Genomic DNA, 14,276 nt, shown 5'->3' with positions numbered 1-14,276 from the left:
CCAATTAAAAATCAGTGAGGTCCAAATAAAGAAAATCTGTTACTTTAAACAGAACTTAACATTTAAATAAAATGGGGTGTTTATGCATTCATGTTGTAAATTGAAATTTTTAAATAAAAAATATAGTATATTTTGGTATATAGACAATTTCCTGACTCACTTTTTTTTTTTAAATAAAACACCTGAACTGACCCTTTTTTTCTTTCTTTCTTTTTTCTGGCTTAATCAGAGCAGTGGGCTTTAGGCTGACCTGCAACACTTTAAACCTGGGTTTGACTGGCGACAAAGCCATTCTAAAGCACATATCAAGTGGCTAATTTTTAGCCTGGATCAATATTTATTTTTGATTACGGTCAATCAATCAATCAATCAATCAATTAATCAATCAATCAATCAATCAATCAACTTTATTGTCAACAACAATTTGCATTGCAATCGACATTTCAGTTTTAGTACATGGTGGGGAATCCTGCTTCACCGCAGTAGGTTGAACCAAACATACTCAAAATGTGCAGGGTCATCTTTGAGTCATTTCACTTTTCTTTCAGTAGTTCACCCCACTTCTTCCAGCAGTCCACATTTTTTCTGCTCTCTTTCTGTCATCGTCTTCTTCTTTCCCATCACCCGGCTTGCCACAGATTTGCCTGCTGTGTCTAAAATAAACCAGCAGCAGCAACCCAGACTGACACAGCTCATTGGCTAATTTATACCACATGCACCCAGGTACCAGATGCTCTGAAGGGCTTTACCATATGAACATGAGGGGCAAGTGAAGTTTATACAATGTTTTATATCAGGTTGGGTCTGGATCAGCCAGTAGGTGGTTCCGGGTCCGGATCTCTGGACCTCAGTCCGCTAATCTGTGACCTCTGAGCTACATCCTCAATCATTTTCTGTCATTGCTGAAGAAAAGCATCTCTACAACGTGATGTGTAAACTGACCTCATATCTGTGCAGTCTTGGCTTGATATGCATCATGTAGGTAATAAATATTAATTTTGTTCTCATCTAATTAGAGCACCATCTGTCTTGTTTGTCAATAGCTCTAAAATGGTTAGCTGAACCAAAAATTCTAATCGTTTTTGCTCTTCTTGCCACTTTCTCGGAAGGCTGGATTTGTGGAGTGCAGCACTAATAATTGACCTGGCCACGGATTGGACCGCTTGGCCCCTCCAGAGTCAACATGGAGTTTTTGGCTGCTTCTCTGATTAATGCCCTACTCTCACCTGGCAAGGAGAGAATAAAAACAAACTTGAAACTCTACAGATTTGTGTTTATAAAAGACGTTAGAAAAATATGGATCATTTTCCTTCAGCTTTCCAGTAACATAAAACTCACAAAAAATAAAAGGAAAAGTCACTGAGGATTGCAGATGTAATATAAGCAAAAATATATTTGAATATGGACAGAGCTGTTCTAAACGAAATTTCATTTTGTATACACGAGCTGCCACCAAAGACCATGACTTCTGTCTTTTCTTCATAAAAATTCAGAAAATTTAAAGATATCCAAGCTTTAAGGTCGCGTAAACACTTTAACAGTGGTTCAATAAGCTGCTGGCAATAAGTACCAGCCCCCCAGGTTACCCTGACTGATAAGCAATAAGGATGGAAGGCGTATTTAGTTTTGCAAGGCAGTGTTTCTTATCAATACCAACAAATGAATCAGGAATATTTATTTAAGAAGAAACAAAATGAACAGATACTTGATTGTGCTTACCCGTTTAATATACTGCACCACCTCGTTGACAAAAGATCTGTTCATCTCTAACTTCTCTCTAAGGGGGACAAACCCAATTTAAACATTTAGTCTACAGTGACATCTAGTGGTCAATAAATTATGACAGCAAAATAATGGAGGCAAAAGCCCACAAGCACTTGTTAGAAAAACTTACTCTTCTGTTAAATTCTTGTCTTTAGATTTCGCTTCGTTGATCTTCTCTTGTCTTTTCTTGTCCATTTTCTTTTTCAGATCCTTCTTCTCTCTGCCAGTGTTGGAAAACATTTGAGATGTTAAAAATCCATTATGTTTGCTGGTTATGATTAATAAACTCAATCTTACTTTTCACAGACGTCTCTGAGCTTTTTCAGCTGAGCACTCTGACATTCCTCTGCTATAGCTGTCAGCTTCTCAACCAGCTGGGAAACAACAAACGGACCAAACAAACAGAAAAACATTCGATTTTACGGTTTATACTTTCAACAGAGCAGAACATTTTCTGTTTTTGATTTAATCAATCAGCAGTTAGACTTGTTGCTCATCCTCTTCCCCCGGCATAACCTTTCTAACACCTCAGCTGTGTTCACTGAGCAGAAGCAGTGGACCTGAACACATTTGGTTTTCCACATCATCCGACAGAACATCGGCACCGGCAGCAAAGCCATGTCTCGGAAACTCTTTAGGGGGATGACCTGGAGTTGTTTGCAGCCTTCATTTATCCCCTTGTTTGTGCTATCTGTTCTTTAGACGCTGTCAGCACATCATCCATCCAACAGACAAGTCAAGGCAAGCTGCAGTCTGAGTGTACCATCAGTGTATCCCAAAGAAAGTAACTGCATGTTCATGATTAGGTTCTGGATGCTCATAAGTAATGTTTAGGTGGGAACCATGACTTAAACATAATTCTTTATTTATTTAGGGAGGGGTGTTGATCTATAAAAAACACATCTAGTGTACTGGATTATAGTTTCATACAAAACTTAAGAAACTTGGATGTTTCTGGAATTAAAACTGTCGAGGGAAAAGTTTACCACAAGGAATTGTAGACTCTTTCATGTTTTGATTTCTTTGAGCTCTGATTCCAGCTGCAGCCCTTCTGAGTCTCCTTAAAGCTCTTGAACAGGTTCCAACATACTCCATAAATGTTTGCCCTCTCAGTGCCATGTTTGGGGATCTTGCTGTTTTTTCTCCACAACATCTGAGCAAATCATTTTTCATGCAGCATATCCCGTGTCGTTGTTGTGACTGGTCAGGATTTAGATGCAGTTGTTACTTAAAAAAAAGCAGAGGAACATTTTTTTTTCTTTCCCTTTTGTTTTTAGGGTGGAGAATTCTGATCTTTATTTCAGATGTGAACACCTGCACACTGATCTATTACATGAATTTAAAGCATTTTTTTCTTCCCTTCCTTTTTACAAATACAAACAATGCTACTGTGAAGTTGTGTTTCCTTTTGTGTGTGAGCTAAGCTAAATTGGGGGAGACCTTCAGCAACTGGGCTTCTCACATGAATACTTCAAAACAAAAGAAACGTTTTTATAGTTTGACAACGCATTTGTCATTTCTAGCAGAATATGTACCGAACTTTAAAATTTTCCTAAATATTATCTGAGTCGTGCATCTTTTTCAATCGCAGTTTTTCCTACCACTAAACTTTCCATCAATATGCTTAAAAGGTCATTGATTCTAAATCCTAGTTAAGCTTCTTCATTGCTTTCCTCCTTGTGGATCGTAGAACAATTCTAGTTTTGATAAGCTATGATCAGCAAACTCAATAAATATAAACACTTAGAACATATATTGCTCTGTGTAATAATTTACGTGTTATGGTTCTCATTTGTTGTGACTCTGAGTTTTCAGTTTTCTGTTATCAGTTGTTTTTATTTTCCATGATATTCTAGCATTCTTTGGTTACTCTCTGTTGCCCCCTTGCGATTGTTTTCTTTCCCCTTGGATTCCCTCTTGCCAGTTCCACCCACACCTGCTCCTCCTTAAATTTTCCATCTCTGCAGTCACTCAGTGCTGGTTCCTTCTCCTTGCTGTATTGTCTACCCTGCTCGTCTCTCCCCGGCTCCTCAGACTCGTTTTTTCCCCTGATGTCTCCATGATTTTGGTTTGTTTAATACTTTAAGTTGGATTTCTGCCTCTGCTCCCTTTGGTCTGCAATTAAACCTCTCAGAACTCATCTCTGCTTCACTCGTCTCTGCATCTGGGTCCTCGAGCAACCTCACCACCCATTGTTGACATTACGACATGTATGTGTTGCACGCACCTGTTTTATGTGTTCTCTTTTCAGGTATTTCTCACTGTAGTATTGCTCTTGGCGGAGTGTGAGCAGCTGCTGCTGTTGCTGCTCCTTCAGCTCTGCCAGTTTCTGGCTGCACTCCTGTTCCAGCTCACAAAGTTCCTGGTCCAGAGTTGACAGGGAGTTTTCGGACCGACTTGGGTCGAATATAAAACACAGTGAGAGACACTTATATGAACAGCCTTTTATTAGGATTCCTGTAAAACTATAGAAAGAATTACAGGCATAGAAAAATAAAACTGAATGATTGAAACCATCATTTTAGTAAGGTGGTAAATATTAATATATCTTAAATGTAAGAGATATTTATAATAAAAATGTGTGCACTTCAAAGAATAAATAAGGAATGTTTTTTTTTATCTAAAAGTACTTTTTAAAATAAGGATTGATGTGTAGGATGATGAAATCATTCTTTTAAAAATGAATAGTGAGTCTTGTAAATGTTCCTGAGATTAGGCCAAATGTTTAATCTTCAAAAGGTTGGATCTGTCAGGTTTTTCTCTGTAGATTAAGTAAAAGGCTGTTTAACATTTGTGTAACACATTTTTATGTTAGCTGATGTCATAAATTACTTTTTTAGTCAAAAACCTTGTTACACATTCGCATTTGCACTAAAACCTTCTTACAGAGAGATTGAGGGGAGCGTCCTTAGTAGGATTGGAAAATCATTTCACAAAGAAACTAATGTAAGAGTGGAATTTTAAGTCATATTTTTCTTTATACATAAAATTCCAATTATCATGTTATCAACGTTAAAATTATATTTTGCTCAAGTGTGGTTTAGAAATGTACCTATGCATTTGTTATTAGATATTTCAATCATTCTTAATGGGATTCCCATCAATGAATTATGAAGCAAAGCAGAGGAAAAGTTTTACCTACCTTTTCTTACCGTCACGTTTGTGGCTCTTCTGCAGCGTGGAGCGGCGCCTCTGATGCTGGCTCTGCAGCTCAGAAACGCGAGCTGTATGCTCCTTGATCAGCTCGCTTGTCTTACGGTGGTGTTTTCTAACTAGCTCCTTCATCTCCTTGTACTGTTTCCGCTGCTCTCGGACAAATCCCTTCTGCTGCTTCAGCTCCTCCACCGTCTGAGCCTCCAGCTCTGAACCGAAATGATGGAGCAGAAAAGAAAAATGGGGGATGATTTGTAACTTACAGACATTACATGTAAAATTTAGGAAGGCTTCCATGAAAATATTTGCTAATAATAGAAACTGATATGCAAATTTTGGCTTGGAGGTTTTTCTGGAGTATCATGTGACCATTTTTAAAACTGACTATTTAGATTATGTTCAACCCTACCAGTGAGGACACTCTGAATGATGTCTTCCGTCTTCACCGATGGTTTCAGTGAACCTGTTCCTCCAGACACATAAAGTTAAGATAGTCACAGAATATTTGGTCCTAATTTACAACAAATTAGAGAATAACTGATTCAGTGTTGTACCTGCAGACTGAGGCTGATGGCCGACCAGTGATGGAGGTTTGGGGGCGATGATTGGAGTGTGACTCAGTCCATTCTCAGCAGGTACCGCTACCCTCTGGTCCCCTTTAGACTCTGGGAGAGCATCACTTCCTGCTTCCACCTGATCACAAACACAAATGTCAAGCTTAACTCTGACAGAGACACCAGTTACTAAAGTACCAAATAATTAGTTTTTGATATATTAACCCTTGAACTGCCTGGTCCAGCAAACGGTCAACCACTTGGCTGACCAGGCAGTTAAAGGGTTAAGTAACAAAAAATAATGGTTCAAATCTTATGATGATTTTTGGGGATGTAAAAACAAATAGTTTTTGGCCCAATTCCTTTTTTAACTAGTTCAGAGTTGAGTTCTTTTACCATTGCTGTCCAGGACAGTTTGTAGACATATCGCTGGTAGCCCACTCTTAGCATTCCTGTTAGTACTTAGTCCGACCAGCTGAGTTCACACCAAGTGCCGTCCTGTCTTTAAACCAGGTCTGTGCTCCCTTTCTGCTCCCTCGCTACATTTATGCCCCGCCTTGTTATGCTCTGCCTCATATGGTCACTGTTGTCATGGTCACAGCTTGAAACAAGTAATTCTCTAGGGTGATCATATTAGCTGGCAAAGCAGATAAAAGAGGTCCCTTAGGGACAACTGCCTTTTTAAGAAACTTTTCTAATAACCTTCTAAATTTCTCCTCATTTTAACTTTTCAAATTATTACTTTTTATTCTAAATATCATTCACCATTCTTTTCCCTGATGCTCTCTTGATCAATGACTAAAACTGTTCTGGTGGAGTAAGTTGAATGATCCGTGCGAGGTATAATGATCAATATGAAGTGCAAACTAATTTAACCTAAAAACGTTTCCTGTTGGGTCAAGTACTGGTTTATAAAAACAAAAAAATAATCAGAATTAACTAAATTACAAAGCCTCAAACCAATTAGATACATTTTTAATGCAACAATCTATAATTCACAGTGCCATGGAGTTCTGAACCCTGCAGCCTCCTTAATCACTGGCTGCTTATCTGCATTATGTCAATTAAGACAAACTCCAACTGCTTACACAGATTGCTGCTTCTTTCACAGCATGTTACACTAAGTGTCTCATTTAATCGTTATTACTTTTAGTTTAACTTTTTTAATTGTCCTTGATGATAAAATTGCTCAGAAATGTCTGGGTTATTTGGGCAAATTAAAATAAGTGTTGCTTATATTTGTGGAAATGCTCCCTGGTTTATAAGGCCTATAAATCGAAGCTGCAGCCAGAGAAACAGGGCTGCTACTAAAATGTTGTGCTCAAAATTACTAGTAGTTGCCAGAAAGGAGAAGACACATTGTTGGCTGACCCTCACTTCTAGTGAGGTGTCCTGACATCTGTTCCACCAATTTTTCTATTTAAACAAAATTGTCTAAATTGTGTTGTATCATTGCTCTTGGTCAGCTTCCTGACCGAGGCCTTTCCCCCCTGAACACTGAGCAGGAAGAGCTCTGGTGGTATCTTCCATTTACACGTGATGGAGCCCACTGAGGTAACTGGGACCTTTAAAGCTTTAGTGTTCCTGGATCCTTCTCCAGATTGGTTCCTCAGGACAATTGCCTTGACTCTAGATGGACTCTTTAAGTTGTAGAAACATTTCAAAAATGAAACAGGATGGACTTCAACTCAATCCAGAACTTTATAGAAAGGTCTGTGAGTACTTGCTTAAGTGTGATTCCTGTGTTTTTTGTTTCTAATAAATCTCTGAACCCTTTTTTTCTAATTGTCATAATTGGGTTTTATTTGTACAATTTTAAGCATAGCGCTCACTTTAATACTATTTGGAACAAGGCCTAAAGATAACTAAATGTGGTAAAAGTGCAGCTGTCTGAACTTTGGATGCCCTGTATTTATTGTTCTTTATTTTAACCTAATAACATTTTCAACAAACTGTTAAACAAAAAAGAACAAACAAAAGAAAGATGAAGCCTCTATTTAGTGTGTGTGTGTATATAGAGGGAGGGCCACACACAGCACTGACTGTCATTGTCCAAGTGTAACCATGCTCTATGGTTTGTTTTGATAACCTTTAAAGTAGAAAAGCCAACTACTGTAACACAAGCAGGATGTGGCAAACAGGAGATTGCATATCTTGTGCCCTTCTTCACTCCTGGCAATGCATTTCATTTTCAAATAAATTACTTATTAAACATTTCCTGGAGATAGCTATTCTTTGTAAAATGCTCTGAAAACCTCTCTAAAGTCCATCTTTGGATAAATGCAGGGCTTAGTTCACCTGCATTCAGCTCAGAATATTCTATTGCTCTAAAACTAAGTAAGTATCTTTCTTCCTATTAATTAATTGTTTTACATCAGCTGAAAACTGCCTACTATGGTAAACATAGACATGGACTTTCAACAACAACAGCTATATTACGCTTAGCTAACTTATGTTACACTAACATAGATCTGAAGTCTTACTGGAGGATTTAACCTCAAAATGTGTCTCCATAGATCTAGATAGGTGAAGTGATATTACTCATAAATACCTCAAATTAAAATGGGCCAAAGAGCAAGCTGATAATATTTCTAGTTTGTGAAGGTAATAAGTGCAGGTCCTTCATTTGTTTATACAATTTTAATTGTGTTTGTTGGTCTCACTTTTTTGATAAACTACATCCCAACAATATATATTTTATGAGTAAATTAATTGTCTCAATAGCACATTTCTAAATTTGTATCCTCTACTAGTGTCTTTTGCCCTAGAATATTAAAATTACCATGAGTCTATACAAATATGTGATGCACTTGTTTGTGGTTTTTTGTAAACATATGAGTAATTAAACCTTTCTGGCAATTTTTACAGCCTTCTATTGTCCACTAGATGGGAGCCTCAGATTTTGCTGTGTGCTTGCAGTGCTGCTGCTTGCCTCTAGGTGTCACACCTTACTTGAAAATAAGAATTAATTCATTTACTGAAGCAGACAATGGCTCCATCAGCCATTCACATTTTTTACAAGCACAAACAGCTTTGTGAATTCACCCCCTCTGAATATCTGTGTTGACTGTTACAGAAGGAAAGGACAGATATGTAAACAGCTGTAAACAGCATCTTCAATTATTCTCTACACATAGTAGATGTAAAACTAGTAAAGTGTTAGAGGCTTTAGAGCTTAAATTGTCTACTGAAGCACAAAACTTAAAAACCTTGTTAGAGAAACCAATCTCACCTAAGAAGCTGATTAACTAATCAATCTCTATGTTAACTCTGGTAAATATTTTTTCTGAGGCAAAACAGATCTACAAATATGAAATGTACTCAATAGAAATTTAAAATGTTCTAAACTAGTAGGGAGAAAGTACCTAATTATCCTAAAGGTTAGATCTATCATTTCTATTCTTGCACACAAGTGTCAAGTGGATGCTTAGGTTTAAATATGTAAGCGTTGAAGGATGTGTAGTAAAAGTTAAAAGGGTGTGTAATGTTCCAGACACTAAGTGTATTTTTAGTCAGACTGGACAATAATCTATGTGTTTTAAATTAAAATGTGGACATCTTTACACTCAGAACTTGATATTTAGCTTCAATGCAAATGTATAAAAAGTGACACCATAATATTAACTGAACATGTCCTTATCATCCTGAGTTTCACAGTGGATGATGGCTTTAGGAGTTTTGCTGCAACTAAGGGTCCAACTTCAAAAAACAAAAACACCAATAAACTTGTAATAAAGCAAGGCTGGAGGTTAGATTTGGATCTTATTCCCAATTTTTTAAATAGGTCCCTAATTATGTCAGTCTGTTACATTTATGCACAACTGTCAAGCAATTTAAACGTCAAATATATAATATAAAAATTAGATATCACAGTTACATTAGTCATATGTGATATTTGAAAGTTTTGAAAATATCCATATACCTCTTTGTCTCCCTCGTCTTCCCCTCCTTCCTCTAAAGTGAGAGCTGCCAACTGATTGGCTCTCTGCTCCATGAGGTTAACATAGCGGATAGGATTGGATAAGGCTTCAATGACATCTAAGGAGCAGGGAGAAAACCTTTTGGTTAATGTCAGATAATAAACTTGGATCTTTATTACATTTCGCTGCCCATGATTTACCTGCAAATGTGTCTGGGACGTAGTCTTTCACTTCAACGTAAACAAAGAGGGCCGGTAACATCAGCGAGTGGTTCTTCTCATTCCTTAGACTGATATATCGATAACCTGAAACACATGCCCAAAGCTTAGAATTTTTAAACAAGAATCTTTATTTACCTGGTTTTTTAAATGACTTTAACATGAAATAAGTTTTTTTTTACCTGGACGGATAGCTGAAACAGGCATGATGCGGTGGCCAATAAACTTTCCTCCTTCTTCAAACACAGCTATCCTCAGTGAAGCCAGAGTGGGCAGGACAACCTAACGATCCCATTATAGAAAGGTTCAAGAAACATCAATGGGATAGAAGCTGTTTTCTAGACAATGATCCAGGATCTGAGCTTATGTGGACAAGATTAAGATTAACTCTTTTTAGGGCAATCAGCAAAACACTTTGAATAAAAAAAACCAGATCAAATATTTTTTGACATTTAAAGGAAACAAAAAACATATTTTCATTGTAAAAATCAAGCTCAAAGTAATTAAGAAAAAACAGGTATTTGCCCTAATATGGAAAAACCAAATCCAGAGTGGTTCCATAAAAGATTTATGAAAAACACTCGTAAAAGAAAGAAACTTTTCTCTTACAACTTCACCCTCAGAACATTCATGATAGTCCATGAAATATATATTTTTTTACTTTTTGTAAAACAGCTCTTTAACTCTTTGAATCAGCTTTTTGTCTTTTTTGATTAGCTTATTAAGTTATGAACTTCACTTTTTAACCTTTTTTTTAACTTTATCTACAGTTGGTAACATAAAAAACCCAATAAGCAACATTAGATTACTGGTGGTTTTCTATTAAGCAGTTACGCTCAGCTTTAGCACAGAGGTGGACCTTACAGACCCTGCAGACCACTTCTACCCTCCCTACTTTATCTTGTCTCCTGCAAAGCGGTGTTTATATGCAACTTACCAAAAAATGGTACCTGGGATAATAAAAGATTAAAGCACATCCCCTGCTTTTTAAGCCTTTACTTTGACGCTTAATCATACATTTCTAAATCAAAGTCTCCTGTAATCCTGATGAATTTCTTTAGTAGACTTCTGACCTATTTAACTGATGTAGCAAAAGAATAGGTGTCCCCTGATTATTTGCACAGTTCTGAATTTAAGATTTAATTTTCAAATGAAGTTGGAATAAACATTCAGTCTGATTTGAATTTATTTTTTATATGGTCCAATATTATACATTTTTAAAAGGATTTTCTTCGTTGTTCTTTTGAGTTTTTTTTGCATTTTTTTCCTTCACGTACCTGACAAGTTCACAGTTTATTACCTACTCTTGGATATTTTTCTAACTCTTTCAGCACTTATTAGTAATAGCTGCTTTCGTCGTTTGCTCTTTAAACTTTGAAAATGGAAAGCAACATTTCAGCAGATAATGTATGATGGCCAAGACTAAGGATTAAACAATGCATCTTTGACACTTAGAGACTTTTTTAAGTCCCTCCCTTTTGCAAAAGCCCACAGAACAATACAATGACACAACCAGGAAAAGGGACTCAGCATAAAAGTGGAGAGAATTGTTATGTACTTATAAAGTAAAAGATTATAGGAACATGTTGCTCACAATGAATAACTAAAATATTGATGAGAGAGACAAATGCATATTCTAAGCATAACAATAAGTATCTGTCAAAAATCTCTAACACAGAAATATTATGCCCTGAGATTTAAAATATAATTTATAATTACAAATCTGAAAACCTGTTTTAGAAAATACCTATAAACCTGAGCTCTGAGTGGGAGTGATGATGAAATATGAAACATGAAGAGCTATTAAATATCTATATAGTATTTACACCTACAAGCTCATAAAAAGGCAAAAACAAAAGGAGACATTTTTGAACTGATTCAGAAGAAAGTTCAAGATTAATAACATGGGAACGGAAGAAAATAGGGAAAATGTCTAAGATCAAAAGCCACATTCAGTTCCATATAAATATTCTATTCTTTTTTTTTAGGATGTCTGATAATACATCACCACTAGACTTCTCTAAAGAGCTAATTTACACATTGTGGCTTTGCAGATGTTAGAGATAATAAACTTTTTCTAATTTAATGCTTATTACTTGATGTTTTAAAGTTAAAACTTCAGAGAGATTTCCACCTTCTTGAAAACAATGGCCTCCTCCTCCCAGACGGGGTTGATGGCATTGCCCTGAGATGTCTTGGTCTTGAAAGCTTTCCTCTTGGTGTCGACTGGTAGGCCAAACATGTCGATCTCCACATATGTGCCCACTTTCTTATCGGTCAGAAACTGACCTGAGATGATCTGTAATCAGTCCAATTTCAGGTATATTAGAATCTGGATTTCACAATCAGATCCTAAAAGAGGTATTGGTCACATACTGTATTCACTGAGCTGAGCATCATTATTGTAAAGTTTTCATAGGATCCCAACCTGATTCTGAGTAACACACATAGATAAACAACGCGCCCTCCAGCCACAGATCACCTCATGTTAATTAATAAGGGAAACATCTACAGACAAACCTACAGAGGCTGAGAAGGATCAATAGAAACCTCCACACACCTTCACAGACAGCGTGTTGGCGACTATCCCGTCTACTGTGCTTTCAGTAAAAGGATCGAAGTGTTTATCCGGTCGTCTCATGAACTCTGGTTTCAGCCTGTAGCCGCATTTCCCATTGTACTCATACATGCCCAGGTTCAACTGCATCGATAAGTCTGAGGGAGAAAGACAGGGTTTGTTTTCCTGGACACTGATGCTGGATTCAACTTTTAGACATTTAGATGTATTTAAAAAGATAGTGCCGCCTTTCCTCACCGATTGTTTGGAAGTTTAGAGCCACCAGCTGACAGCCTGCGTTCCAGAAGAGCTGAGGGTTGTAGTTGGAAGAATCTACCCGAGTACCTTTAGGGTAGATCCTGCTTAGCTGCAGCTTATTGTATCTGAACAGAATCAGTTAGGTGAAGAACAGCATGATCTGAATCTAGTGTAAGTATACAGCTCCTCATATAGGGAGAATAATCTGACAGCTCTGGTTAAAGTTGACATAAACCTAAGGTTTTATTATGTATTTGAGCCTGTTTGTTCAATGGGGAACAATAATGACACAAGATTATATTGAGTCCAACTGGTTACACAATTTCAAATCTATTTTCTTTCTTATCTTACAGTATTTGCAGAGTAAAAATGATTCATACAGACAAATACTGTCCCTCAGCACTGACCACATGATTTTGGTAACAGGAAAAATTCTACCAGTCTGATATCAGACCACACTTCGTTAAAATCTAAGATCCCATTTAAATATCTTGGTTTCCCTCACAGACTTGGCTTTCTGGGAAAACTGCTAAAAGGGCTTAGGGGAGGCCATTTCGTCACCCTCCCAAAACCAGGTTTGATGTGCATAAGGGATTATTTTATTGCTGAAACATCTAAGTGTGTCCAAATTACTGCAACCTTCAGACAAAACAAAGTTTGTGTGTTCAAGAGTAATCCAAGAACCACCAAGGCTCAATCTGAGTTGGTCAGTTTCCACGGTGAAGTAAGTTTAACCTCATCATGGACTTTAACAGTGCTGACCATGACATGGAAACATTTCAGCTCATTTGAAACGCACAGCTTCCCACAAGCCAAGAGATTTCTGGGAAAAGTTTGTATTTTCACACTAGATATAGGTTGAGCTTCTGTATTTTTCTAAGAGTCAATGTGAGGTTTTCAGACCTACGCTGAACCAGCAGTCAACCGCGGTAATAGGGCTGCTTTACTGACAGGTTTATTGTAACAGCGCGCAAAGAGGATACAATTTTGAAAGAGGAAAGTCTCCTAGTTCCTCAACTTCATGTTAACACAGCAGAGCTAGATCAACACTGAGTCTCTAAGATTGCTGTAACCTAAACTCATTAATAAATCTGATCAAAATTATGACATGTTGGTTAATGTCTAAAAAACGCATGCTATTAAACTTCAATGCACCATGGGAAATGTATTAAAATACCATATCTGTGTCACTATGGGTGATCTTGATAATCTGTAATTAATAGGGAAAAAAATGATTGTTTATTACAGTAGTACAATACAAGCAAAACTAACCAATCATTAGAAAGTAAAATAGTTGTGTCTTTCCACCAACACATGCATGGCCTAAACTGTACCTCTGAAGCCACAGATATTAATGTACAACTCCAGATGTTGCCAAAGAGCCCACTGGGGCTTTTATTGAGCTAAATAGTAACAGAGGAATGGGGATGAAGTGTGAAGTGGGTCTCTGTCTGCTGTAAATTATTACGTCAAAAGCTGAAATCAAACAAGCATCACAACAAACACATCACAGGCCTTAAACAGCAGACAGTTGTGCTTAAATAAGGATACTCTACAAACTCTACTGGTGATTTAGTCAGAAGCTCCAAAGCTTTGGTCTCTACAAAGGAGGACATCTGGAAGCTCCGGTTGACCTCTGCGGATTGACATGGGAACATGAATTTGAGCAACTGCATACAGTACCTTTCAAATTCTCTTTTTTCTATATTACCGTATTTTCACGACCATAAGGCGCACCGTACTAAAAGGCGCACTCTCAGTTATGTGTCCCATTTCTGTATTTAACACACACATAAGATGCACCGGACTATAGGGCGCGTTTTTTATATACAGGTACATGTCCTCTACTACC

The 14,276-nt window shown here is 37.2% G+C and overlaps 1 protein-coding gene across 3 annotated transcripts in view; it reads right to left on the bottom strand.

Moving 5' to 3' along the window:
* Positions 1-14,276, bottom strand: part of LOC119784139 (1-phosphatidylinositol 4,5-bisphosphate phosphodiesterase beta-1) — a 168,498-nt gene that overhangs the window by 23,151 nt on the left and 131,071 nt on the right. For 2 of the 3 annotated variants that reach the window (XM_038286056.1, XM_038286054.1), the window contains 14 exons: positions 13,976-14,060; positions 12,425-12,549; positions 12,170-12,324; positions 11,744-11,908; positions 9,792-9,891; positions 9,592-9,696; positions 9,394-9,509; positions 5,472-5,610; positions 5,327-5,386; positions 4,907-5,126; positions 3,992-4,160; positions 2,062-2,138; positions 1,895-1,984; positions 1,720-1,777 (listed from right to left, as the gene is read on the bottom strand). In XM_038286056.1, coding sequence (XP_038141984.1) covers positions 1,720-1,777; positions 1,895-1,984; positions 2,062-2,138; positions 3,992-4,160; positions 4,907-5,126; positions 5,327-5,386; positions 5,472-5,610; positions 9,394-9,509; positions 9,592-9,696; positions 9,792-9,891; positions 11,744-11,908; positions 12,170-12,324; positions 12,425-12,549; positions 13,976-14,060 — 1,664 coding nt within the window. The remainder of the gene's footprint in view (positions 1-1,719; positions 1,778-1,894; positions 1,985-2,061; positions 2,139-3,991; positions 4,161-4,906; positions 5,127-5,326; positions 5,387-5,471; positions 5,611-9,393; positions 9,510-9,591; positions 9,697-9,791; positions 9,892-11,743; positions 11,909-12,169; positions 12,325-12,424; positions 12,550-13,975; positions 14,061-14,276) is intronic. The other variant, XM_038286055.1, reaches the window with a different exon arrangement.

The sequence above is a fragment of the Cyprinodon tularosa genome, unplaced genomic scaffold (assembly GCF_016077235.1).
Source record: "Cyprinodon tularosa strain WSP-4 unplaced genomic scaffold, ASM1607723v1 ctg22, whole genome shotgun sequence".
Taxonomy (NCBI): domain Eukaryota; kingdom Metazoa; phylum Chordata; class Actinopteri; order Cyprinodontiformes; family Cyprinodontidae; genus Cyprinodon; species Cyprinodon tularosa.
This window is presented reverse-complemented; position numbering and strand designations above follow the sequence as displayed.